The sequence below is a fragment of the Aquila chrysaetos genome, chromosome 25 (assembly GCF_900496995.4).
Source record: "Aquila chrysaetos chrysaetos chromosome 25, bAquChr1.4, whole genome shotgun sequence".
NCBI lineage: Eukaryota > Metazoa > Chordata > Aves > Accipitriformes > Accipitridae > Aquila > Aquila chrysaetos.
In genome coordinates, this window is record NC_044028.1 from 18,772,644 (window position 1) to 18,799,445 (window position 26,802).

Here is a 26,802-nt window from a genome sequence, read left to right on the forward strand (position 1 = left end):
CGGTCTGCACAGGACATTTTAGCCCAGGACTGGGCTGGGTTGGCACTCCAGCTTATCCAGTCTCTTTCTGGGATGGGCTTCACCTCACCAGGGAAGCACTGCCCTGCCGAGAGCCACCCCCAGCAAGCTCTTTGGGAGCAGGAGGAGAGAGGCAGTTCAGCTCTGGGGAACCAGATTTCCAGATCAAAAAGGGTGCGATGTAATGGGGCCTGATGCCAGCGATTTCAGGCTGGCTGGCAAGGCTTTCCTCTGGTCTGCACAGACAACCCATCCCTGCATCCTAGTCAGACGGCGCTTGCTTCGCAGTGCAGGGGGAGAAGGGCTGAGAACTTTTAAAGTGAGCTAAATTTGGGCAGAATTGGGAGCGGGGGCTGATGGCCCAGCCGGCGGATTGAGGCGGTGGTGATGAGCAAGGTGAGAGCACAGGAATCTGCAGGCAGCTGCAAACCTGTTTGCCTGAAATATTATAGCAAGAAGAAGGAAATAAAAAAAAAAAAAGATATAACAATAATAATAAAACTGAGCTGGCACCTCAAACTCTCAATACATGAGTGCTTTGCTGAGCATCTCCCACAGTACACCACTGAGCCCCTGTGGCTGGAAACCACTGGTTTGCTTACGCCAAGATAGGCTGAAACCATGAACTTCAGATATACAAACACCCCAAAACAACTATCAGGCTTCCGAAGAACAGCCCGGGCTCGACGCCTGCTAAACTCATCACCCACTGCAGAGCTGGGCTGGCCCCTGTAACACTGCCCCATCTCCTAATTGCTCATGGAAGTAAAGCGTCGGTCAGAGCCGGGGCTGAAAGTGTCTCCAAACCTCCCAAAGTCCATGGGTATTCGAAACCTGACTTTGCAGGACTGGGACTCCAAGTCCTGGTATCCCAGTATCCCAGGCGTGGCAGCTCCAGGCCACGCACGCTGCGGCATGCAGCAGCTCCTGGGGCTTTCTCCCGGCTGCAGAGCATGATTTAATTACAGGGGCAGAACCGGTGGGAGCAGAGCTGCTGGGAGGGAGGATGGCATGTGGCATGGCACGCTCAGGAGGGTACCGGGCCCTCAGCTCCTCGCGCGCTCGGCTTTGCTCCCGTGTGCCCTCGCTTGAGGCTTTTGGCTTTATTTGCTCTCTTCTGCTGTTTGTGGAAAGCCTCCAGCTGCTGAGCAGCCGGGAGTGTGGCTGCTCTCTGTAGCTCTTGGCACGGCCGCCTGTCATGCAGGAGCCCAGAGGAGGGCTGGTTTCGGGGGGCCCCTCTGGGTGCAGGGCCACCCCCCAGGGCAGGGTTGCAGCCCAGCTCTGCCGCAGCCTCCACGGCCGGGCATGGAGCAGAGGTACTGCTCTGAGAGCCTCCGGACAGGGACCCCCGTGCCCACGTCTCATGCTTATTTTTTAGGGTAAAGAGCTCAAAGCTAAATTCAAAGAACAGGAGCAGGCACTTAATTTCCAAAAAAGTGGTAAAAATGTATTTGCTTCTTTTTAATGCAACTCCAGCTCCTTCTCCAGCAACAGAATTGCTTTCAGACTCCCACAGCTGGGGGATGCCGCTGCGAACTCACAGCATGAGCCCCTGCTCCCCGGGCATCCCAGGCAGACGGACCCCCCCACACCCCGCAGAGGGGACCTGTGCCCCGGGACACACAGTGACAGAAAGAGCCCGGTTTGCTCCTCCACTTGCCACGCCGTGCCACACCGTGAACAGCAAACACCCAACAGCCGCCACCCACGGGGGGGCTGCCCAGCCTGAGCCCCTCAGCTCCCCGCGTCCCCCCCCCGGCAGGTGCCAAGGTCCGTCACCCCCCCACCGCTGCGCTCAGCGCCCGACCTCCCCTTGTCACCCACGCTGTCCCCAGGGGCTCGCGTGCCAAGTCAGCCACGCTCACGTGTCGGAGTTTGCTGCCTCCTGCCAGCCCCCCTCCCCTGCCGGCAGCCCCACGCCGAGCCTGCCCCGCATCTCTCCGCACCGAGCGAGTTTCTTTCGAAACTCCTTTTGTCCCGAGCCATAAGGGTCCTCACGACAGGGAAAAAACACAAGAGGACAGAAGTGACACTGGTTTCTTCTGACGCCGAGCAGGGGGTGCTGGGCTGTCTCGGCATCCCCCAGCACAGAGCGGCGCCGTGGCGGGGACGGGCAGCGGGTCCGTGCGTGGCGACGTGCCCCCCGGGCCATTCTCCGGGCTCTTTCCGTGCCGGTCCCGGGCAGGCAGGTGCGACGGGAGCAGGGATGGCCGGGCGCGGGCGGTGGCGTGGCTCGGCGGGGTGGAGAATGACAGCAAGCTGACCTCGGGCAGGGTCCGGACCTCCTCGGGTGCGACAAAGCCGGTGCCGTCACCCCTCTGCCGCTGGGCGCTGGGCGGAGGGGGGGGGTGTAAGCAGGGGGCTCCGGGTGGAGCTGAGCCTCTGCCCCCAGCCTGGGTCATAGGGCTCCCTGCTCTAAGGAGAGGGGCTCCTGGCGCTGCCTCTTCCGCTGCCTCTCCCGCTTGGCCCGCCAGCACACGTAGGCAGCCACCAGCAGGCCCACCCCGAAGATCAAGGTGGCCACCGAGACCACCTTAGCGATGTCCATTTGCGGGCCATTGATGGTGAAGGTGATGCACGTCGCTGCTACGCCGATGACCACGGAGACGATGCCGAAGGGGAAGATGCAGCGGTACCAGGATTTCTCAGTCCCGCCCGTGGCCAGGGCCAGCTTGTTGAGCGTAGCGGTGGAGTCGGTGGCCGTGGCCAGCGGCAGCCCTGGTTTTCCTCCCTGCAGGCAAGTGAGCGAGTTGGACTTGCAGCCCATCATGTTGGCGAGAAAACCCAGGAACGACCAGCGCGAAGCGCGGCTGGGTTGGACGCCGGTCGCCGTCCCGCCACGACCCGCCGCTGTGCCGGCGATGGAGGGAAGAGGCCGGATCCTACATGGTCAGCTTCCCCCGGTGGCTCGGGGTGCCTCGGTGCAGACCAGACCGGCCGCGATCTCGGCTGCCGCTGCTCTCGCTCCCGGCTTTGGATCCCGGCTCTTTTGCTGCCAGACGGAGCGAGGATTGGATCCGGGATTGGCGGTGGCAGCGGTGATCTCATGCCGGTGGGAGGACCGGCTTGGCCTCGCTGCCTGTTAACCGTTTCGGGCTCTGAGCAGGCAGCTGCCTGCAGCCCAGCTGGGATTGCTCCTGGGATGTGGTTTTGCAGTTTGCGTGTTTTCACCGGTCCAGTCCCCGGCCAGGCAGTGCCACGGCAGGGGAGCTAGCCTGGCTGCCCACCGTGCCCAGGTCCCCCCAGGGCCATGCTGCCGCAAATACCACCTCAGGCAGCCCCACGGGCAGCGAAACCCCGAAGGAACGGGCAGCGGGACTTCCAGCCGCTCCATAGAGCCTCTTCACCTCCTCCCTGCACATGCCAACACCATCGCCTCCTTCCGAGTTGCTCTTTCTGCCTGTGTCACCCTCTGCCAGCTTTGTCCCCTGGCACAGGGCTTGGGGGACCCTCACTGGGAGCCCACGGACTGGCGATGCTGGCTGGACTGGAGAAGGCTCGAGGCTGAGACTCACCGGGGTGGTGGGACACTGCTGGGGACGTAGGGTGACCAGTCAGGGGACCTGGAAGGAAAGGGGCTGGAGCAGAGGTGGAGGAGGATTTGGGATTTGAGACGATTGCTGTCCAGGCAAGGCAGCCACAGGGTAAGAGCCAGGCGGGCAGGACACCGAAAGGCAGCTCAGCGCGGGAGGGGACAAGCAGAGCCGCAGGAAGGACAGCTCGCCCAGGAAGGAGAGCCAGTGTGCGCTGGCAGGGCTTTGGGAACCACCACCGTACCCGCCAGGGCCCCTCCGGTACGGCACTCTCTGCTTCCTTTCCCTGCAGTGCCCAAATCTTGAATATCAAGATGAATTCTTTTTAAACAGCAATATTAAGCACAGGTAGGTAACGTTGGCTCTGCAGCCTGCTCCAGTGCAGAATCACACACTTGCAACAGCAGCCGCAGCACATGGCAAAGCACAGTAGAGCCCAGCGATGGCACACAGCGCAGCAGCCGTCTGGGGCTTCTGGGCCGGGAGGAGGAGGAAGGAATGGAGATACAAACAGCCTGGACAAAGTTGAGCGCAAAAGCCTCCTGCCCGGCTCTGACCATCAGCAGAGACTCATTTTTGTGGGCAAAACTTTTTTGTGCCACCTTTCCCATGAGGGGATCAGGGAGACACTGAGACCAGAGCTGGCACAAACAGTTCCCATTTCCACTCGCTTCTCCCTCACTGTTTTTTTTTTTAATTGGTTTTCCCAAAGGAGAGAGGAAAGGAATGAGCTATCGTAGCAAACTAAGAGACCTGGAGCCTTTCCCAGGTCAGAGCTTCCCCTGAGCTGATGGGGCCCAGCTGCATTTCTGCATCAACTGAGAGGAAGCCAAAAATAAGGGAGAAAATCCACATTGTAGCAGAAGTGGAGCTGTGCAGCGAGAGGGTGGCTCTGCAGGAAGGTGAGAAGATGGAGAAGCAGAGGAGCTGACGGGACTGACTCGGGAAAAGGGAGGTTCGGGCATTAGCCTGGACATGGGACATTATCCTCCCTTTGCTTGTGGGCACAGCTCTTGCCTACACCATCCCCAGGGAAATCATTCCACTCCCGGGAAGGGGGAGAATAAAGCTGGTTTGAATCTGCCTTTGCACCTCTCCAGGCTTTGTCTGGAAAGCTGTGTGAGACCTGTTAGCATGAAAAGGGAGATGGCTGGGTCTGCAAGAGCCCTGGGATCTCTTCTTGCCTCTAGTTTCTTAAATAACATCCTTAAATAACAGAAGTGGAGGTTGATCAGGTATCAGATGAATTCCCAAATTTCAGGGGGGCTTTGTGCTCCTGCAGTATTGCCCAAGGCAGCCAGCTCTAGGACACCTGGGACCTGAGCACAGAGACTCTGGCTATGCAAATAAATAGCCCTCAGAAAATAACTACAGATAAGTCAGATGTGCAGCACACAGTGCTCTGCAAACTGAGTTTTGTTATTTATTCTCTGGATTGCTCATTAGAGGGGAAGAAGAGCAGCACAACCCCACCGCTCAATGCCCTTTGAGCAGCAAGGGCCAAACCCTGCCTTCTTAAGGCTGATACTTCCCATCACAAGCTCCGTCTTCAGTATCATGAAGCTTTGTCAAACTTGAAACTGTTCAGGCTTAAATCTTCTGTGCTGAACCCTTGAAGAAAATTTCAGCTAAAATAGTTCAGCTGCTGCTGAGAGCAGGGTCTGGAAGAAAATGCCCTGGTGACAAGCCTAGCAATGGGCCACTTTCCAAACTGCTTCTCAAGAAACCAGTGATGCGATTACACCCCTAAATACAGCTCTAGCCCCCTGAGAGGATGCTGCTGCCAACTCAGCCTGCCCTAGCTGGTCCTACCTGCGACAGCATCCCCACACCTCCAGCCTCCACTCGTCGGGTTGGGAAGGACTTCCATCGAAACATGTCAGTGTTAGTGGACTGACAGCTGTACAAGTTTTTTTAAGTGGTGCTGAAGAACAGTGATTGGCCTTGAAAAAGCAGGAGGTAACAAAAACAAGCTCCAACTGGTTAGAAAAACGTGACGTTTTAATGTCTCAAGTTCTGATCCATGACGAATTTGAATCTCAGCAACACTGATGTGATCCTGCTGTAGTAACCCTGTGCATCTCCTGCACTGGTACAAACCATTGCACCCATTACTGTGTTAACAGCTGCTTAAAATTATACAGGAGTAAAACATATATATGTACTCACACATATGAATGTACACATGAATATACCAAACTCCTCCATATATACACCAAGACATAGCTCACCAGATAGTGTTTCCAAAGAAGCATAAGGCAGCACTGCCTGCATGTCTGACAGAGGACCCTCTAAAACTCCAGAGATGGTTTGAAAGCAATTGGCTCTATAAGTACTGAAATGGCACATAGCGCAGGTGCACATCACTGAGCCGTACTGGCTTTGCTCCTGGTTTGAAAGGAAAAGCAAAAAGCCTTAGCACGACCAGGACAGCCCTGCACAGGGCTTGGGCTGGGACAGGGTCACCTCCAGGAAACTTCTCACACTGGCATGTAGAAAGCAGCTGGATGAACTTGCCCTTCTCCATTCAAAGAGGCCAAATTCATGCAAATCTTTCTCTGATTTTGCAGTGGGTTTCTATAAAACTCAAATGTGCTAAGGGAGAGAGGAAGAGGCTTCAGGTTTGGCTGCATGGTGGGAGTCCATTTTTTTGGGGCACTGGATCTTCCCCCCTTGGTGGGGCTGATGGGCTCCTCTGCTTGGGCGCTCAGCTCCTTCCCTCCACACTCCTACTTCTGCGACTAACGTAAGGGTGTAATTTTCATAGCAGAAATAGAGACTCGCGTATGTCCTCCTCCCTCTTCCCACAGGAGGAAAGAAAAGCACAGCTGGGACTGGATGAGTCATGTTGCAGGAGCTGAGATGGATGACACCCCACACTACACACACACATACATCCACAAGGACTGTGCTGACCCGTCCGGGTGATGGATGGGGCAGCAGGAGCTCTCCCTGCAGTGGGGATGCTGCCCGGAGCTGGGCTGCAGTGCCCTCGGATGGGCGAGAGGCTCTGGACGCTGGCTCTCAGGACTGCAGCAAAGAGATGCGGGAAGGAAAGAAAAGCCTGGAAACAGCAACTTCTGTTTAAGAGGAACAGAAAAAGATCAGAGAGGGTTAACTGCTTTGGTGGGCAATGGAAAGCTTGTGTTTTGAGCAAGAAACCCAGATTCCTAGGAGGGAAACAGAGTTGAAGTGAGAAAGGATGAGGAACCCGGGATGCCTCTAAAACAGATTAATTACTCCATTTTTGAAGTAAGAAAGCCCAGAATCAAATATAATGCTGACCACCACCAGGGAAGCCCAGGAGGAGCAAGGCGTGGGAGGTGATCCATGTCCCCTGGCATTCAGTGCCCAGCGCTGGGGCAGGAGGAAGGAGGTCCATAATGGTGGGGGTCCATAATTACACAAGTAACCAGAGACACCAACCGTGACTTTTCAAAGTAGATGTTACAGAGCAAAAATAATTTGGAGACCACACGGAAACACTAAAATAAAGAACGCAGGGCCAGGATGCAGACACCCACACCCCGCTTACTCTGCTTACAGCTTCACCACACATAGCCCATCACCTCCGCACAAGCCAGCTGCTCAGTACGGGTCCTGCCACACTCAGGATGGCCTACGCCTCCAGCCTGGAGCTAATACGACTCTGTAGAACAAGGGGTTTGTAGGTGAAGGAATTATGCCTTATTTTTTCCAGAAATTAGAAGGTAATGGGCCTGGAAACAAGAACAGAAAACAACATATCTTAGGGCAAACAACAGCTTTGGGCAAAGATAATCGAAGATAATCTCTGTTACACAATTCACATATATCCCTGCACTAGTCAAAGAAATGATACCTACACGTGCCCACCTCGTTTCTCATTTTCGGGACACACAGCTCAATATCCTGGGGTCTGAGTTGTAGAAATCCAGCAAATGGCAGCCCTGAAGTCTGTGACAAATGTGCTCTGAACAAGTGACCCTCACTTACTTAAAAACTAAATACCAACAGACCACACGCATTGACTTGTCACACAGAGGAACTGTAAAAAAACCCAAACCCACAGTAGTTTGTAAGAACTAAGACATCCCCACAAAGTTTTTTTTCCTGTGGCTCTGTGAGGAAATGAATAATTCTGCCTTTGGCTGGTACGGTATAGTTCATGCAAGAGCCACGCATTAAATTAAGACTCAGGCAAGAAATACTAAATAACTATTTATTGTACAGCTATCTCCTGTAATAAACAAACACTGACTGCAATAAAGAGTTGCAGTGAAACGAGAGCAGGTGAATATAGCATCAATGACCATGTAGCCCATTGCCACAGATGGTCCAAACTGCAGCTGCAACCTGGGACTGTGGCTTTTTCTGAGCTCTTGACTGCAACTTCAACAGTTTTAACATAGCCATTAAATATAGCCATTGAGTATACTCATTCCACGGACAGGCAAAAGCTACCTAGATATAGAACGGCAGCTCTTCAGTGCTAAAAGATCACAGACTCAGAGGGAAAGAGGAATTACATGGGAGAGGAAATGGTGACATCTGGATTTACCGGAGGCAGCGGCTGTGCCAGGGCATGCAGCCACCTCCTGGCACCAGCCGTGCAAGGTGCATGCCCTGTGCCTTGGCAGTGCCTACACAGCCGCCCAGCGCTTGCCATCACACCATAGCTGCACCCGGCTGCGGAAACAATCCCGGCAAAGAGAGCATTAAGTTTTGAGCGGCTCCATTAATTTTAAGATAAAGAGCAAAGAAGAAAGTCCTCACACAGCAGGAAAGCTTCATTAAGGAAGCACAGCTGGCCTCTCGTAGTCCATTTTAAGTAGCTGTGTGCCACGTAAAACTGGAAAATAGGCAGCAAAATAAATCAGGAGGCACAATCTTGGATTCTAGTGACCTAAGAAGTATTTTCCAGGTCTATGATTCAGCAAAAGGAATAAATAAATAAAGCGGAGGAATAAAGCGGCAACAGCCATCAGGAAGTGTGGGTCTGAAAATAGCAGCAAAGTGTCACCTTGATCCACTCCAACAAAGACTTTTGCAACAGTGGCAAGTTGCTAGGTGACATCGCCCTGCTATTTTGGGTCCATATCATTACACTGCGTGATGAGCCCCACTGGAGCATCTCCCAGCGCCGAGTGCTCAGCACAGGCAGGGAAACCAGAGCCAGCCTGCCAAAGGAACTTCCGAAATAGGGACGGCTTTTGAAATTAGAGATTCATGTGTCTTACAAGAACGACGCTTTCCTGTGGATTCAAATATAGATAGGAGCAGATGGAAAAGAATTATTATATCATCCGCCCGGTGGTAGCTACGTTCACAACGTTGGTGCAGGCTGAGCACGTACAGACCTCCCTTCGCGCCTTCTGCTGCTCCTCTCCTGTCACCATCAGCTGACTACCCCACATTAGACCACAGCAGATACTCAACACAAACAATATTGAGAACCAGGCATGATACAGAAACAGGAAAAAAACCCACCAACTAGGAGAAAAGCTAATCCACAGCAATTTTGTTGATGTCCTCTGCCCCTGAAGATGCTTCATACTGACACATGGCCAGCCTCAGGCAAGTGCTGCCCAGAGAGCTGAGCGAGATGCCAGCAGAGCTTAGTCTGACTCATAAGGCACGCACACTAGTTTTAAGGCTCATAGATAAGAAATACACCTAGTACAGTAGAATAAGCTATTTACTGTAATTAGTGCTTTTTACAAAATAAACCAAACCACAAACCCAAAAAATAATGCCATTTGCACTGTCATAAGCAAAACTGAATTACTCTGTAAATGGAGACCATGGCACTCGCGCTGCTAAGAGGAAGGGAGCCATAGTCATACATGATTCAAATCATTAATGGTTTGTTCATTCAAACACCTCCATTAAATCCAGTGGGTTTGCTTTTGCAAGGACAACACGATCACTACTGAGAGCTTTGTCACCCTCAAGGAGAAGACTCCAGAACAGCACAGCGATGGGTCCTGACGAACACCATTTAATACTAGACAAAACCAGGTAGTTAGGATTGGTAATAGTTGCAAGGATTTTGCCAAACACCCCAAATTTCCTAATGACACTAAAAATGAGCCTTCCAGGCTCACAGAAACACATGGTTATGTTAAATTTATATGCCCAAACTTGTTAAAAATATACAAAATACTATGCCTGATTCATCCCTGCATCCAGTAATGTGAATTCTGTCCCATTACGCAGCCAGCACACAATCGTAATTAAAGCACTGTAGACTGTTTATGGTTTCAATATTTTTTTTAAAGGTGGTTTTTGTGTTTGGGGTTGTTTGGTTTTTTGGGGGTTGTTTTTTTTTTTTTTTTAATTATCATTCTTGTGCTCTCTCATTCTGTGTGTTCATGTGTCTGGTTGGTACCAAAGACTCAATTCCTCCTGAAGGAAGTGAGAACTGCAGATGCCCATCGTCTTGCATGATGGCACTGAGCTGCCCAACAATTTCAAAAGGAAGGTTTAGAGCTAACACATCCTATAAGAGACTTCATCTCAAAAGCAAGAAGTGTTGTATATTCTGAAATTTAGAACTGGAAGCAGGAAAAAACCCAAAAGGGTGACATCCCCAGATAATGCACTTTTCCAAATTCCAAAGCTACAATGCTGTGCCAGCTGCATCAACAGATGTGGTGCAATAGTTTTAACAGAGGAAAAAGGATGATGAGGTGCTACAGAGGTGCAGTGCAACGTAATTTACAACACAACTTAATTTGTGGTGGATAAAGCAACCCTACTTTGAAGTCTTACTGACTTGAATGGGTGCATTAAGTCTCCCTTATTTTCTTCTTAAACTGGAGATAAAATGAGACTAATAAATTGTTTCCCACTATAATCTGCAAGGGCTGAAAAAAAGCCTAACCAGTAGGTGTTAGCACAGCTGGGAGTTTGTGTTCTCAGAAACCAGGAGGGAAGATTTCAGACAGGCTTTTCTCCAGGGTCAGTCTCCTCCAGTGACTCAGAGCTTGCTTCTATTTGCTTTTTCCTATCCGAACTCCAGATCCACTGATTATCTTTCTTGTTCTGTCTAAAAATAAGTCAAACATCTCCGTTTGCAAGCCTAAATAGCCCACTGCTGTAATTTCTCGCCTTCTGAAATTACAGTTCAAAACTCAGTTTTAATTTTTTTTTCCCCCTCTCATTACCAGTTCTTTACACCCTGGCATACGTGGGACATTGCTTCCTGCCCTCTGCTTTCTAACTGGGCTCAGATTAATTAACAAGTAATAGATTTTTCTTGATTACAATGCTAAAACCCTTCTTTCTTCACAAATTAAAAACAAGATGATAGATCTTTTCTTCTGGATGGTGGTTTTGATGTTACAAAAATAGTATTTGATCTGCATGGTAGAAAATAGACATTTTAATACCTATTTAATGAACTGTTTTCATGTCAGACTGAGTCATGATTAGGGTTTTTGTTTTGTGAGATTGTTTTTAATGGAAGTGAAGGAGGACTAGGAAGCATCCAGCGAAACCAGATGTCAACTGCGCCAGTCCCAGTGTATATGTTTAAAAAAAAAACAAAACAGAAAAACAAGACGCCTTTTTCCAGAGAGCATAGATGTGGCAAAATCAAGCTAATGAGCAAGCAAAATAATATCAATCTCCGTTTTACAGATAAAAAGCAAAGAGCCCCTGGTGTCAGATCCATCATCTGCTACAGCCTCTCAGTGACCCCACCTGGTGATAGGACTCAGGACTGGAAATGTGCAGCCGTGAACTGGCTGCCTGCCTGCAAAAAATCCATGTTGGCCCCTTCTCCTGGCCTTCACAGGGCTATTAAAGCATTTCCAACTCATTGCTTACAGTGTACTGAGAATTAGACACCCTGGGACTGTCTGAAGGAGCGCTATGCATCCTGCGTTACCTGCGTTCAGCATCCCCAGCGTGGTTTGCACTCACATGTAACTCAACAATATCACTTTCAGATTTATCAGAAGCAGACAAAATTTCCCAGCAAAGCTTCAGCTGGAAATCCCAAGCTCATGCTGAATTCTGTAGCTCAGGCAGAGATTGATTTGAGTCAAAAAAAAAAAAAAAAAAAAAAAAAGAGTGAGGATATATAGCTCCCCCCAATACTTCTACTACAAATACAAGCTTTCTGTCTCAGCATTTGCACCATTGCTCTTTCTAGAAACCCTTGACTAGCACGACAGTGCATGCTGCCTGAGAAGTTGCTGATTCAGGTGTTAATGCTTCAGACTTGACTACATATAGCGTTTTAACTAAGTAACTTGCTCTCTGGAGCTCACAGAAAGCTCATTTGGAGAATAACACCGACAGCAAATTTGTCATCTACAGAGAGAGCTGGGAGTTTTCCCCCCCAGTTCAACACTTATCATCTTAAACTGCTCGCTGATGAAATTCCCTTATCCCTCACACAGTTCATCTGGTTTTGCCTCTCCAAACCATAACCCGTGCTTCTGGCCCAGGTGGCTTGCCCCAAGGGTGGGACGCTGCAGCTTGTGCTGTATATGCAGTTGTTTCAGCAGGTCACAGGTTGTTATGCTCTACCACTGCTCACACGCTGCTAGACCCCTCAAAAGGGTTGAAAGAGGCAGGACATGCCTCCACACCACTCTTGGTGAGATGTGCCTTCTTTCTTACCAAGACTCAAATTACTTCTGTTTTAGATGGAGAGTAGCCCTAAAGCCACACTGTTTAGTCGCTACATGCTCTATCTCCCAAGGAGGCAGCTGTAGCAAGCACTTGGCACATCTGATAACATCAGGATAACATCTGATATCTGCAGGATAAACCCCTTGAAGATTTCAACACAATGAACATCCAGAACTAACCAAAGACAACTAGTGCGTGTGAAATCCTGCAAGAGGGTCTAATGATTGCAGTGTGCACTAACAGCGGCACTGCCTCTGTCTTTCCACTGGTCAAGAGGATTTGCAAAAACAAAAACAGTAAGTAGAGAAGTCGCACAGGGGAAGGAAAGAAGGAAGCTGGTGGAAAAGACAAACCATTAGCAGCTGGAAATGCTTAAAGTCACAGATTCTGGAAAGAAAAGTAAAAAACTGTCTCCTCCCAGTGATCCAGCTTCACATCCTTCAGCAGTGAAAGAACAAAAACCTTTTAAGACTCTACTGTAGGGGACAAAGAAGGAGTAAGAGCTACTAATCCTCCCTGACCCTCACTGTGCTTTGTTTCAGCTCATGTCTACACAACAGTGGTATCATCTGTCACTTTCCAAAAATACTGCTCATTTCCTGTATTTTTGTAATACTATCCCCTGGCATCACAAATACTACCTTTTGTCTTTCTTTTCTCCTCATCTCAATTTGATGTACCAGCATAATTTCTTTCTATAACAATGGCACATTTTATAACGAAAAAGACTCCCCAACCACTCAGTTAAGTTGCTATTGAATCTTTATCTCTGCTATAGCACAAGACTCATTTGAAAAAGTGAGTCATTCCAATGATTTAAAGTCTTACACATCTATGAAAATTATAAAATGCCTCTCACATGGTGTAGGAAGAGTAATAAAACTACAGTGCACCCAGAGGCACAAAACAACCCAGCTAGCTGCCAGTCATCATGCTGGGAGCTGTACTCCCTTTCTGCACCCCTCCTATGGTGTCAGCTTGCCTTTTGAGCTTGTAACAACCCCTGCGAACCCATTTTTGTGGACTCAGTCTCTTTTTCACAGTCCTTTCACTCTTACGCAGTCCTTGCTGTGGCAGTGAAGTTACTGCCAATTTACACTGGACTGCTCTGTGCAAAGAAGCAGATGCTCCGTGACTCATGCAGCGCTTACAGACACAAGTTATGGATAACAGCACGATAATTAAAAATACCAAATGTCATTTCTAAAATTCAAACATGCAGATGTTAATGCCCATAGCATATGACCATGTTAATTTAGGAGGCAGTGTTTGCTCCTATTACCAGCCTTTTAATCGTTACATTGCAATCCTCCAGTGCTGTTGACCACAGCATGGTTTCCGCAGTAGACCATGCAGATGTAAACCACACAGGACTCCTCTGCACACTGCAGTGGGGAAGAAGACAAACTCCTCCCCTGACTGCAGACTCCATGGGAAATAATTACCATCCACAAAGAACTGAATGCAATGCAATAACAACAACAACAAAAAAAAAAAGTTAAAGTAAAGGATGCTGATTTTCATCTATTATTTACATGATTTTCAGTGAATTCTGAGGGTCAGAAAGGGCCAAACGTTCAGAAGAAACGGACAACTACCTCTGGCCTTGAAAAAAAACAGAAGGAAAAAATAATGACCACTGTCAGCACTGCTAAGACCTTAACTCCCCCAAGCAGTCCTAGTCCAGCTAAGAGATATGGTGCAAATCAAACTGTAATAAGCAGTGGTACACAGTGGCCCTTCCCTAAATGGGCTTCAAAGTGCTCACAAGCAGAGGTATTCCACATGACTCTAAAGCTTTGCTTTGTCACATAGAAATGCTGGGGGATTTGGGGATTACAAGAAAAAACCTAAGATGCAGGAGGAACCGAAGCTGGAACTTTCCCATGGTGTCAAGGTCAGAATTGCCATAGAATCTGTATTTTCCATAGCCAAGCAGGACATTGCATTAGTCCCTCTGGAAGACTGCTCCTCCAGCAGCTACCAGCACAGGTTGAGCAGTAAGGCAAAGGGCCGAGTGCCATCTACCGGGCTGCTGGATCAGCTCCCTCCTCCTGCAGCTGGATTCCCTGACATCTCTCAAGTGCAGATAGCCCAACCCTTCTTAGACTGCTGCTTCAGGCACAATCACCAGATAACATGACACAGCAAAAATATTTCAGTTGTAGGCTAGGTGTAAGTCCTTAGAAAAGAGCCTGGAAAGTCGTGAAGCTGCCTGAAGGAGTCCTGAACTGAGCAGCGATGTGACTGACAGGCTGATGAGAAGGGACTGCTCCAGCTGACCACAGCCCAGGTAGCACTCAGCTCAGGACAGGTACCCACAAACCAGAGTAATTGCAGAAGAGGCGCTACTGCATGCGGCCCAGGCTGCTGTGGATGAAGACATCGAAAACACTGTTGGTCAGTAAATATTAGACAGTGACCACTGTAATGCTGGTTATATGCCAACTGGTGAACAGAGTAATAGGGAAGGAGCAGCTCAGGTTCTCTGGATTTTCAGATGCTGGAAGGCTGTGCACCACAATACAGTGGCTATCTGATCAGTATAAATCATAGAATGGTTTGGGTTGGAAGGGACCTTAAACACCATCTAGTTCCAACCCCCCCGCCATGGGCAGGGACACCTTCCACTAGACCAGGTTGCTCAAAGCGCCATCCAACCTGGCCCTGGGCAACCTGCACCAGTGCCTCACCACTCTCACACTAAAGAACTTCTTCCTTACATCTAATCTAAATCTACCCTCTTTCAGTTTAAAGCCATTACCCCTTGCCCTATCACTACATGCCCTTGTAAAAAGTCCCTCCCCACCTTTCCTGCAGGCCCCCTTTAGGTACTGGAAGGCTGCTATAAGGTCTCCCCAGAGCCTTCTCTTCTCCAGGCTGTACAACCCCAACTATCTCAGCCTGTCTTCATAGGAGAGGTGCTCCAGCCCTCTGATCATCTTCATGACCCTCCTCTGGACTTGCTCCAACAGGTCCATGTCCTTCTTATGTTGGGGGCCTCAGAGCTGAACACAGGTCCATGTTTTATTGCCTGCTACACTGTCTGCATATAGGAGCCTGCTGTCCCAACTGAGGCAGCCAAGAATCCAGAGCTAGCCAGAGAGACAGACCTTGGAAGAAAAGCCAAAACCAGTGTCTATGAAGCTCTGAAGGGGCTTCACAAAACCTCAGAGTTAGCAGGTCATAAAAGTGATATAAAAGAGAAAAGAAGAAAAAAAATCCCAAACACACCCCTGAAATTTAGTTGGACAAACAGGCAGAGTAACAAAGTTAATTGAAAAGATTTATTGCTTAAAACTGTCTCTGGTTATGTGAATGGCTAGTAGGAGGTTCCCACCAGATCAGTCCACCAGCTCGTCTCTCACCAGCACAGGGAATCGCTTGCCTCCTTCACAGAGCTGCGTGTAAATCGCCCGATACAGCTGAGCTGCAGAGGCCTCTGGGTAGAGCCTGGACTCCAGGACAGGCAGGAGTTCTGCCATCATGACCTGGGCAGGAGCAAAGGAAACATGTCACCAGAGCCAGCTTGCACTTTTAGGATTCCATGAAGTGAAGCGGCTGCATAACAAGTGAAATCTAACCAGAGCAGTATGACTAATAACATGCTAATCGATAGACAGGTACTTTCTTTTGTCATATTTAACAACTGCAGAGCTGTTCATCCTCTGCTCATGAAGTACACTAGCAGCCACCCAGCGTTCCTAAAGCAGCGAGATAAACGGCAGCACTTTTCCTCTGCTGCAGAGATGGCCCAGTGTTCGGATGAGATCAGCATCCTGCAAGAAGCTGAAGCTGATGTTGATTCAGGAGCTCTGCAACCACACAGTGAAGCACTTACTCATGTAACAGTAAGTTCAACCCTTCACTCACAACTGTTCCGGGACCTCCCAGTTGGGCCACATTAATCCAAGACAGACAGGCAAGTGGCCAACGCCAGCCCAAACAGAACAAAGCCGCATGCCTCCCCAGCAGCACAGGCTACAGGGGATCCTAAAGCTGTCCAACATTCCCTGGCCTGGCCTCTGGTTTATTAAGCCTAGCTTGTGCTCTCAGTTCATGCTCTCAGACAACCCACTGGCCTGTTGCAGCATAATTAACAGCACAAAGCTCTGGGATTATGACTGTGACTGACAACTCAAGCACAGGTGAACTCCCAATCAAAGGACAAAAGTTAGCCTTTAGTGCCCCACTCTTGAGCTAATGCTCAGAAAGACATTTTGCCCGGATTTTTTTTTTTTCTCCAGCTGGCATCAGCTAATGAAGTCTCAGCAGTCTGCACATTAAAAACCACACAGCCTACTGTACACACTGCCTTCCCAGGAGAAGGGTGGACAACGAACTGCACGTCAGTCACCTCCCTCAAAGCATTTTTCAGTGGTGGAAACAAAAGGAAGACCCAAACAGAATAGAGTATAGGGCATCTGCAGGGGGGTCCCTTTCTTGTTCTCCATAAATCTCTGCACAAGGACAAGGAAACAAGACATAGTTTCTACTCTCTGGGAAGAGTTAAGAGCTGCAGACATGAAAGCTACCTAAGGGGAAAGTTGGCACATGAAGGAGTGCTGCACTGCTCCAATTCCTAAGAGAAAGCCCCTTCTCTTCCATCCACCTGGTCCACTTCTGATGGTAAGAATAGAGGAAACAGGCCTTCACCATCAAAGACAGGCTAATTCCTACCAGAACTTTCTATGATTCTTCGCATTCCTCCATAGGAAGGCAATGAACAAGCTTGACCCAGAAATACAGACATCCTTTCCCAGGGTGTTTATCTTGTACCAAGTACATTCACTTCACCTGTCCCCAAGAATTTCACCTATCTCGCACTCTCTGCACAGAGGTGCTTCAGATACTCAGAGCTCACCCAGCACAAAGCATCTATTTAGATACATGTGCAGAGGAAATTGAGTCAGTCAAGGAAGCATTAGGCAGTAGGCTTTGGTCACTACTTCATTTTGGCCAGATAAAAATCGAAAACCTCACAATCCATAATTCAGGATTATAGCACTAAAGTCCCATTTGAAGACAGGCAGCAATCTATCTTCAGCCAGAGGGAGGAGTGCTGCCAGTTATGAGTAACTCTTCCCTGGCTTACAAAAAATGGCTTTTCCGAAGCCTCTATCATTCAGGTCGACAGCAAAGGTTAGGTCAAAGGAGCAGATGTGATTTCACAGATCTTCTCTGCCCTTTGCTGCTGTTGGTCAAGAAGAACAAGTGATCCCTGTGCAGCAAGCACTCTGCTCAGGCTGATGGAGAGACTGACCTCCAGGCAGTCTCAGAACAGTAAAGTCAAGATTAGCAGCACAATGGTTTGAGACTTAAAAGGAAAGGAACAGACAGCAGAGGAACTCACTAGCTGGAGGTCACACAGGAGAGAATGAGAGTGAGTGCCCTAATGGGACTGTAAAGGGCTGCCAAAACGGGTCTCCAGGCATTAGCAACAACATCCTCCACTGCCAAATTCTTTCAGAGTAGCTTAAAAAAAAAAGTCTTATCAGGAGAGGGTCAGACATTTAAAGGTCTCTGCTCTGGCCCTAACAAAAAAAGTAAGTCCATTCATCTACAAAGTAAGCAAGGCACTGATGGGAATTGGACACGAGGTATAAACATAGAAACATCACTAGGAGAGCTTGCTGTGCTGTTACTTGCCCATCAAGACCCCGTATGCCAGCTGTTTCCCCACAACTGCCCTTTTCTTCCCCTACCCCAGCAGCACTAACGCTTTTAAAGACTTACCTTTTGTAAGGCAATTTCTTGGTGCAGCATTGACACTTGCAGCTTCAAGGCAAACAGGTCCCTCAGCTCCTGGAAACTGGAGTAACAAAGGAGAGGCACAGCCAGGATGCCTGCACTGTCACACATCTGTCCCCTGGGAGGAACACAGGCTGGAGAGCAGCTTCCTATGTCCCCAGCGCAGTCTGGGCGCAGCCTCATCTGGGACTCCATAGCTGCCAGGGTGGAAGAATTTGCAGGAGGCAGGAATATACAAGTTAAATCTGTACTTGCAGAATTTGTGATCTACTTACTGTTCCTAGAAATGAATGACTAATGACACTGTATTAGTCAGGGTAAGCTCCTCACACATGGCACAATCAGGACATCTTAAGCTATGGCATAAAGTCTCCCCCGCCTCTCAACAGCTCCCTCACCAGCCATCCTGAATTGCAGCAGTTAAAAGTCTCAAGCCTCTCCTGAACAGATGGGTGGCAAACAGATACCACGGCTTGCTTTGCCACCAGAGAATTTTACATGCTACATTACCATTAAGAATAGCCAGAAGAAAAATTATGTTGGTCCACAGTGTTCTGCGCACAGCTGGCCACATTCACACCTGACTACAAAAACAGGGACTGGCTCACCTGTTCGCAGAAGCTGCAGCTTATGCAGGCACTGGGAAACTGTGGTTTGCAAACCCTCCAAGGTTAGAAGGCTTTCATACTCTCTTTCCAGAGTGGGATGGTCTAGAAGAGAAGCAGAGGAAAACCAGCAGGCATGAGCATACTGAAACTGTCCCTCCCAAATACCAGTTTCTAGAGTGGCCTTGGATTCACCAGCCCTCATTTGAGGCAGAGAATGCTCCTGTCCTCATGTCCAGCATGTGCCAAGAATACAAGACACACGAAACTGGAGCCCACTGAAATCATCCTTATTCCACTTTTTGCCCCTTCCACCCCCCTTTTTTTCTCCTTACCTGCAGGCTCAGCTTCCACATACTGGCTCAGAAGGGAGGGGACATCCTGGAGGACCTTTAATTCCTTCTCTATCTCTGCAGGACTGAAGGCCAGCATTGTTGAACAAAACTCAAACAGCAGCAGCTTAAGGAAGGTTTCACACTGCCAGCTCTGTGTGCTACCCTAAGCCCTGGGCCAGGCTAGCTGGGATCAGGGGAAGAGGCAGAGGGCAAGCAGCCTGTGAAGTGGCATTGCAGGGGGAAGGCGAGGACAGCACAGCTGTGTATGGCATGTTTGCCTTGTGGCCTTGTTTGTCTGGATCAAAAGTTTTATGACTGCTCAAGAGCTGCACTATGAAAAAAACACTTCCTAGAGACCCAGCCTGAACTCCTGTTATTGGAGGCATAACTCTCTCCAGATGGGAGCACACTGCAAAGTGATCACACCCAGTGCCTGCTGTACTGCACTACATGCTTGTGGAAGGGGGCGGTGAGCTGAGAAAGGATACAGTGGTCTGGATCCTCTCTATAAAACGGTTCCTTGCAGCTGCTGCATCTGCACTTGTTTGGCAGAGACGACATCTCTCCCATGCCCTGAAAATTCAAAAGGGGCAGGAGGTGGAGGAGGTATGCTCCATTGTACCCATGGGACAGCTGTGGCACACCAATACGGCATATCAGCACTTCAAATACAAGCATCTTCCTCACCCCTCTCTTTTACAGGTTATTTAGTAGCCATTCCCCCCTCATTTTTGACAGCTGGTATTACATCAACAAGGACACCCTGCAGAAAGCATTAGACACTGTAAACCACCCATGTTATTTCTCTCAACTTGTTTTGAGGGAAGGATTTACAGCCATCAGAAGAGAGACAACACATTTCTATAAGCAGAATGTGAACTTGCAGCACATCACTAATTCTGTTGTAGCACCCTACTTATGTTTTTATCCTACAGGAAACAACAAATCTTCCCTTCCTTTCTTCAGGGGCAAGTTGTTTGCGTTTCTGTACATTTACTCTGTTAGGAAATGTGTACAAAAAGAAGAGCAGACAGGAAAAATGCTCACCCTAGCTTTTACCACAGTGATTCCTTCATATGCCAAACTTCCTCAAGACTCTCCTTTAATCCTTTTTTTTTTTTTTTTTTTTTTTTTGACAAAGTGGTATGTTTGACAAGAAGCATGACAGCAGTGTGTCAGTATCAGGGACACAAAACATAGAAGTTTAAGGACAGTACCATGAGTAAGCTGGCCAGGACATTGTATCGGAGTCCAGTTTTTAAAAGAAAGTGTTACACAAATAATAGCGCTACCAGAGAAGTGCATTTCACTTACGGAGTTCGACATCCCCACCAATGCACAGTCCCCATAATATCCTTTAAGTAAAGGACTGCTTTAAAGAGCCAGTACATCTCAGCAAGTCTCCCAAAACCTGCCACAGTAAGTGAAAGCCATCAGGAGGAAGCTTAAAATAGTTACGCAGTGCAGTCTAACCCGAGTGTGCATGTGTCTTTTCTCCATACAAATGGATCTTATAAATCGTGATAGAAACTGCAGTTTTCAGAAACAGATTATACAGAGAAATAGCAAGGTTAATGGAACAGAAAAGAACAGAAGTTACCAGACAAGATGCATTCCTTCTATAAGGGATCTTTAGAGCAAAGGTTATTTTCAATCTGTCACTGAGTTGAAAGTAATAGTGAAGAGTGTAAAATTACAGAGTGATTAGGATGCCAAAAGGCTCAATTTCAAGTGAAAGTTAAGGGAATCAAGTCTTTACAACTCACTGAAGGGCAACTAACAAATTGGTGTCTGATAAATGACAGTTCCCAAGAGGAGGAGGAATTCTTGAGAGTAGCACAAGGAGCTATAGCTAGATTTAAGAGAGGGTTTAAGGTTAATATCTGGACAAACCTCGTAACAAGAAATCTGCTGAATTATGGCAAGATTCCTCAGAGTAAATGGTGGAAAACCCTTCCAGAGGGCTGGAGAATGGACTAGAGCACCAAGTTCACCAGAAACCCAACCACTTGCACCATCGGTGTGGTAACATTTTAACTGGCTCTATTTAAGAGAGTTCATCACCAGGAATCAGCCTCAAACAAACAGAGCCACAGTGCTTCCAGGCTAGAGAGGTGCCCCAGCAGAGCAGTTCAGGTCAGCAACTGGCTGGGAAACTCTTTCATCGCACAGGCTATACAGGCACCCACCCCACAGGGTTTCCTGCCTTCAACAAGTATATGGTATCAGCAGAGACTTCTGCAGCACTGTTAAACCCATGATTAAAGCATTCCAGTATCTTTACAACTCGGGGATTAACAGGGATTAGCACTCTGAAAACAAAAGTAACACTAGTGGCTAGAATAACATGAAAACACATATCCTCAGAAACAGCCTTGCAGAGGCATGCTGTATCGGACCACTCCTCTTGCTCCTAGTTCAGGCCCCACACACTGTGGGGTCAGTGCCTCCCCATGGCCCACAAACCAGCCAGGTCTCCCCCATCTGATCCTTCCTCACAGCCCTTAAGCAGAGGGTAGTTCTGGACTGGACTGATCAGGCTGGGCTTACCTGGAATTCCTGGAATAGGCTTTCCTGTAGGGAAGGGGTAGCTTCAGCTGGCATCTGCAAAACAAGAGAAGCATCAATCCTGACTGCTGGAGAGCAGCGGAGCCTTGTCTTCAAACAGGGAAAATAACATTTTGTCTAAATTTGAAATTAATTTAGCTGTAATGGAAGATGTCAGCAACCCTGGAGATTGAATCCACCACTGCCTTCAGCCTGTCCTCAAGGAAGGAGGATCAGTCTGCTTATTCATTTCCACAAGCGTCACTGAGCTGACTTGGGAGAGCTCCTGCATCCTACCACCAGCCATCAGAGGTTCATCCAAGGTGAGAAGCTGGGAGCAAAGCCCTGACAAGGCAGAATACAGACATGGAAACAACATCTTCAAGTAAGCTGATCAATACGGATGTGAGCATAAGCAGATCTCCCTGACTCTGTTGCCATACCTCAGCATGACAAGGCAGCTTTGCCTAGCGCCATATCACACTCAAAGAAATGGGAAAGGGACATTTCAGCTTCCACTGGGAATATGCATCTTAACCCCAAAGTAGAATAATCCCTAACTTGTTATTGCAAAAACATGTGGGTTGGCAGTTATAGCTAGTCACATGTAGACTATGAACGCAAGACCACAGTTGGGATTTTAAGTAAATAAACTTTTGAATCCAGATTCCTGTTCCCCCAGCAACTGCCACTCAGTGTCCTGTGTCCGTTCCAACACCACATGAACAGTGATAATTTCCTCCCTGCACAAACACAAGAGTTGAGTTGTGGCAGCTGAGAACTATTTTTCAAAAATTTTCAGGGACAGGCACGTATCAGATCCGAACTTCACTGTTTCTTTAAAGCAGAGCGTACACAGAAAAGAATATAGAAATTATTTAAACAAGACACACTGGTCTGAATGCAAGCCACTTTTCCACAGAGAATCCCAGTAACATCCACTTCGTAATTCTTTGTACACCAAACACTTGAAACAACTGCATTCTAGTCAATACTGATTTGTGTAGTTACACGGGCAGTATCTTACAGGTTAAAGGGGATAGTACTAAACCCAGATGCCATCTCTCCAAACAGCATTCGGGTGGCGGGGGGGGGGGAAGTGAGAGGGAGGGAGAGAGAGAGAATTCATGCATTATGTATTACCGTGTTTAAAAAAAAAAAAAAAAAAAATCAATAAGCTATAATAGAAAGTGCACTCAGAGGAAAACTAAGGCTCAAGAAAGCTCTACAGAGACAGCTTTCCAAAACAGTCACAGGGGGCTATGAAATATCAAGTCTTAATTAGAAGACTTTCAAAGTCCCAGCCATCCAAGAGTAAGCCCTTAAAATTAAAACACTTACTCAATCACAATAAAGGCTTTTAAACTCTAAAGGATCCTTCCTCTTGAGAAAGATCTGAGGAGCAGTGAAACCAAGCTGGGTCCTACAGAGCAGTAGAAGAGACCAGGCTTTGCAGATGTGCTAGTCAATGTCAAGCACAAGACAGACGTGCCCATCTCTCAGCACTTACCCCTTTTCCTGCAGGGTGACCGTCCGAGGTGAGGTGCTCCTTCCCAATGCACCTTCAGTTGTAGGGTCCTCCTTTTTGCTGGACTCTCCCAGGAAACCACAATTTTTCCTCCCTCCATCAGATAACCGCTTGCCAGCAGCTACAGAGTTCTTTCCCCCAGCTGAATCCCCTACAGAAAAGCTTTGCTGCTCATTCAGGGCAGATCTGGACAAGCCAGGTATCTTCTGGGGTTCAGCTGGAGCAGGGACCTCTCTGTCACTGGCACAGATTACTGTCCTATGACTCCTTCCTTGTTTGCAAGCCACCCCTTTTGAGGAGCTCTTCCCAGCTGTCCTGGAACCTTGAGAAACACATCTGGCTGGGGCTTTCCTTTGCAGTTTTTTCACATCTGGGTCAGTCCTATAAGGGGCTCTTAGCTGGTATGGAGAGGGCTTCTTCAAAGAGGCAGGCTTTTTGCTTACAGCTCTCACCTTTGTGTTCTCAGGAACATCCTCAACAGGTACAGGCACTTGCTGCTCTTCAGCATTCTTGGGAGTAGGTCCCTCACCTGCAGATTTCTCTCCTGTAGCTCCCTGAGCCTCTAATGGACTTTTCAAGATGCTTTTCCTAACTTTCAGTGCCTTCTCTAAGGCCCTGTTCAGCAACTCCAGCTCCTCCAGCTCCTTGGGCGAAGGCCTGTTCTCTGCAAGAGAAAAAGGCTTATCAGAAGGTCCAAACCTGGATCTTCCCCATTTGTCTCTACACTAATTTGCTCTTCCAGGTGCCACAGAAGGAAACGCAACCCACTGAATGGTGTAGTGGGCATTTTGGCCACACTCCCACTCCCACAGCAACTACACAGAGGATGCAGGCAGGCTTGCCAAAAGCCTTGAAGTCCAGGATGAATGTGAGTCACAGGAGGAGACAGTTCTCCCAAGTCAACCACCCCTTCATCAACAACTGACAATCACCGCATCCCGGTCAGGCCCACAGACACTTCATCACTGGCCTTGGTTACTGTGGCATGACTCCACACTAACACCAAGCAGGAAAGTGGGAGGAAAAAGGTTAGAGGGGGAGCTTCAAGTCGATGCAGAGCACTGGAAGGACTTGTAACACCGAAGCTGGCTCAACCCCGTTCAGGCCCAGGGCCCGTGTGACAGGAGGAGACACCAGGCCGGGAGGGAAGCGCTCACCATGTCCGCTGCTGGAGCCGGCCTCTGGCTGCGACTGCTCGTCTTCCTCACTGCCCCTGGGGTGGGAAGAAACACAGGGCCAAGGGCCAGCATTGCTGTGCACCGAGGGCTTCAGCTTCCCCCCCCACGGCCCGTGGGGTCTCCGACACGGCTGCGGGGACACAAGCGCCCGCCCTGCCGGCACCGGGGACCCCGGATCCGCGGCCGAGGCCGCCCGGGCTCCACCGCCCACCCTCCCGGCCGAGGTTCGGGGCAGGGCCGCCCGGGGGAGCCCGCGGGGCGAGGGTCAGGGTCGGGCCCGGCGCGGGGCCCCACTCACCAGCACCGCAGGAGGGCCCGGCTCCGCGCCGTCCGCTGCTCCAGCTCCCGCCGCCGCTCCGCGCCTTCGCCCAGCGCCGCCGCCAGCGCCGCCGCCACCCTGCAAGGCCCAGCGCCGTCAGCGACTCGCCGGCCAACCGGCCGGCCCGTCACCCCCCACCGCCGCCCCGCTCTCACCGCCGGCCGCAGCCCGCAGGCAGCATGGGGCGCGTTGCTCCGGTCCGGCCCGGTTCGGTTCGGTCCTGCCCGCTGCAGCGGCCCGGTCTGCGCGCCGCCGCGGCGAAACCCGCTAAACCCAGCGCCGGCACTCGCGTTCCTTATCGCCCTGCCAGGACCTGCGGGACGGGGCGTGTCCCTGCGCGCGGCCGGGAGGGCGCTGAGGAGAAGGGCGGGAGCGGCGCCGCGGCCGCCGTGGAGTCTCCGCTGCGGCCGCAGTCCCGGACTGTGAGGGCTTCTCTGCCTGCCCACGGGCGGGCGGGCGGGTGCCGGAGATTCGCCTAGCCCCGCTTGACCCGGGGAGGCCGTTTTTTCCTCAGGTGGGTTCAGCGCTTCCCTCTCCTCCTGGGCCGCGCCTCTCTGAGGGCAGCCGGCCGACCTCTGGAGGGGGCTAAAAAAGCGCTCGCAGAGCAGACCCGTCCCAGCAGCTTCTTCTATCCGCTCTCTCCTGAGGGTCAGAGCATAAACGAGATTTTATTTCTCTCGGCTTTAGCTGTGGCTGGCCGTTGAGGTGGAGCCACCTGACAACACGCAGTGTTCAGCCCACCTGTCGCTGTGGGAACTGGAGCCCCCCGGGACCTGCTGCACAAGGCCCACAGAGGCTGGAGATTAAAGTTCGACCATCACAGGTGCTGTGCTTCAGCCTGCTCCATGTCCTGCCCACGGACAGGGTCCTTGCGGGGATCCCCAGGCGTGCTGGGCTAGCGCAGGGAGAGCAGAAGGGCCAACAGTCCAGCACCCCGGCAGAGACATCACACTCTGCTTCTGCTGCCTTTGGTTTGCATCAGCAAAGAGGCAAATTTGTGGTTTTTTTGATTGAGGGAGGAATCTGCCTTCTTCTGTGCCTGTGGAAGCTGCCTAGTCATAACACAATCTCTGTTGATAGCTGAATGCTGCTGGGATCCTGTCAGGAATACAGCTATTGTTGTGGAGGAGCAAACTGTGGAGTGCAGTTCTCCAAAAGTACCCATGGCTGGCACTCGGCCGTACCTGTTTCAGCCAGCTGAGGAGCAGGACTCCAGTCCTCCCCCTTGCACAGCAGAATAAAAAATAAAAAAATACAGAAATTAGGAAAGAAGTGGTTCTTTGCCTTTGAGGGCTGAATCTTCAGGTTGAGATGTTTGTGATTTCTCTGTGGCCACAGACTCTTCTAAAGAGAAAAAGATGGGAATTCCAGGTGACTCATGGAGGCAGGACTTTAAAACCCCTTATAAAACATTACAAACTGTCGTGGTTTAACCCCAGCCAGCAACTAAGCACCACGCAGCCGCTCACTCACTCCCCCCCCACCCAGTGGGATGGGGGAGAAAATCGGGAAAAAGAAGCAAAACCCACAGGTTGAGATAAGAACAGTTTAATAGAACAGAAAAGAAGAAACAAATAATAATAATGATAACACTAATAAAATGACAACAGCAATAATGAAAGGATTGGAATGTACAAATGATGCTCAGTGCAATTGCTCACCACCCGCCGACCAGCAGCCAGCTAGTCCCCCAGCGGCGATTCCCTGCCCCCACTTCCCAGTTCCTATACTAGATGGGATGTCCCATGGTATGGAATACCCTGTTGGCCAGTTTGGGTCAGCTGCCCTGGCTGTGTCCTGTGCCAACTTCTTGTGCCCCTCCAGCTTTCTCGCTGGCTGGGCATGAGAAGCTGAAAAATCCTTGACTTTAGTCTAAACACTACTAGCAACAACTGAAAACGTCAGTGTTATCAACATTCTTCACATACTGAACTCAAAACATAGCACCGTACCAGCTACTAGGAAGACAGTTAATTCTATCCCAGCTGAAACTAGGACACAAACATATCAATAAAATCATGGAATAGGTCACATGGCGCATTGTGGGCTTCCACAGTCACCATCACAACATACTTCCAGGTGTAATTTGCACGTCTGGCATGTGCAAAGAATGATTTTTCTTTCTACAGACTTTGTAACAGAGTCTGAAAATTAGGCTGGCCCCTTCCTGCTGCATATCTTGCAAATAAGTGTGAGTTCACCATCAAAACACTGTAAACAATTCTGCTTTTGAGGCACGAGCCAAGACAGAGTCCAGCCTGCTCTCCTGTGCCTACATGGGCTCAGCAGGGCTAACAGGAATATCAAACACTCAGAAAATACTTCAACAGCTGTAATGCTCTGAGCCCCTCCCTGGGGAGTGC

General features: G+C 49.6%; 2 protein-coding genes across 4 annotated transcripts; both read right to left on the reverse strand.

The window, feature by feature from the left end:
• Positions 1–1,443: 1,443 nt before the first annotated feature.
• On the reverse strand, positions 1,444–24,741 carry TEDC2 (tubulin epsilon and delta complex 2). 3 transcript variants are annotated; one of them, XM_030002005.2, is made up of 10 exons: positions 24,595–24,741; positions 24,419–24,517; positions 24,100–24,155; positions 22,925–23,606; positions 21,418–21,471; positions 19,356–19,440; positions 18,868–18,976; positions 18,536–18,637; positions 17,913–18,124; positions 1,444–3,581 (listed from the first exon to the last, which is right to left on the reverse strand). In XM_030002005.2, exons 1-10 carry the CDS (start codon positions 24,618–24,620, stop codon positions 3,573–3,575), a joined length of 1,434 nt encoding a protein of 477 aa, XP_029857865.1. In that variant the 5' UTR covers positions 24,621–24,741; the 3' UTR covers positions 1,444–3,572. The 3 variants fall into 3 exon arrangements, with proteins under 3 accessions (XP_029857865.1, XP_029857863.1, XP_029857864.1); XM_030002003.2 differs by lacking the exon at positions 1,444–3,581 and adding an exon at positions 15,450–15,667 and having other exon boundaries at positions 24,595–24,738; XM_030002004.2 differs by lacking the exons at positions 1,444–3,581; positions 19,356–19,440 and adding an exon at positions 15,450–15,667 and having other exon boundaries at positions 18,868–18,950; positions 24,595–24,738.
• LOC115335992 (submaxillary gland androgen-regulated protein 3A-like) lies at positions 2,013–2,420 on the reverse strand. Its single transcript, XM_030002403.1, has one exon. The coding sequence runs from the start codon at positions 2,418–2,420 to the stop codon at positions 2,013–2,015; it is 408 nt and encodes a 135-aa protein (XP_029858263.1).
• Positions 24,742–26,802: the final 2,061 nt, after the last annotated feature.

What these genes read in the sequence shown, in the direction of transcription:
- LOC115335992 (XM_030002403.1), bottom strand. Translation starts at nt 2,420, where the DNA reads ATGACCCAGGCTGGGGGCAGAGGCTCAGCTCCACCCGGAGCCCCCTGC.
- TEDC2 (XM_030002003.2), bottom strand. Translation starts at nt 24,620, where the DNA reads ATGCTGCCTGCGGGCTGCGGCCGGCG. An exon ending in CGGCTCCAGCAGCGGACATG is followed by an intron (nt 23,607 to 24,099) that starts GTGAGCGCTTCC and finishes TTTCTCTTGCAG; the next exon opens with AGAACAGGCCTTCGCCCAAG. An exon ending in GCCTATTCCAGGAATTCCAG is followed by an intron (nt 19,441 to 21,417) that starts GTAAGCCCAGCC and finishes TTGAATTTTCAG; the next exon opens with GGCATGGGAGAGATGTCGTC.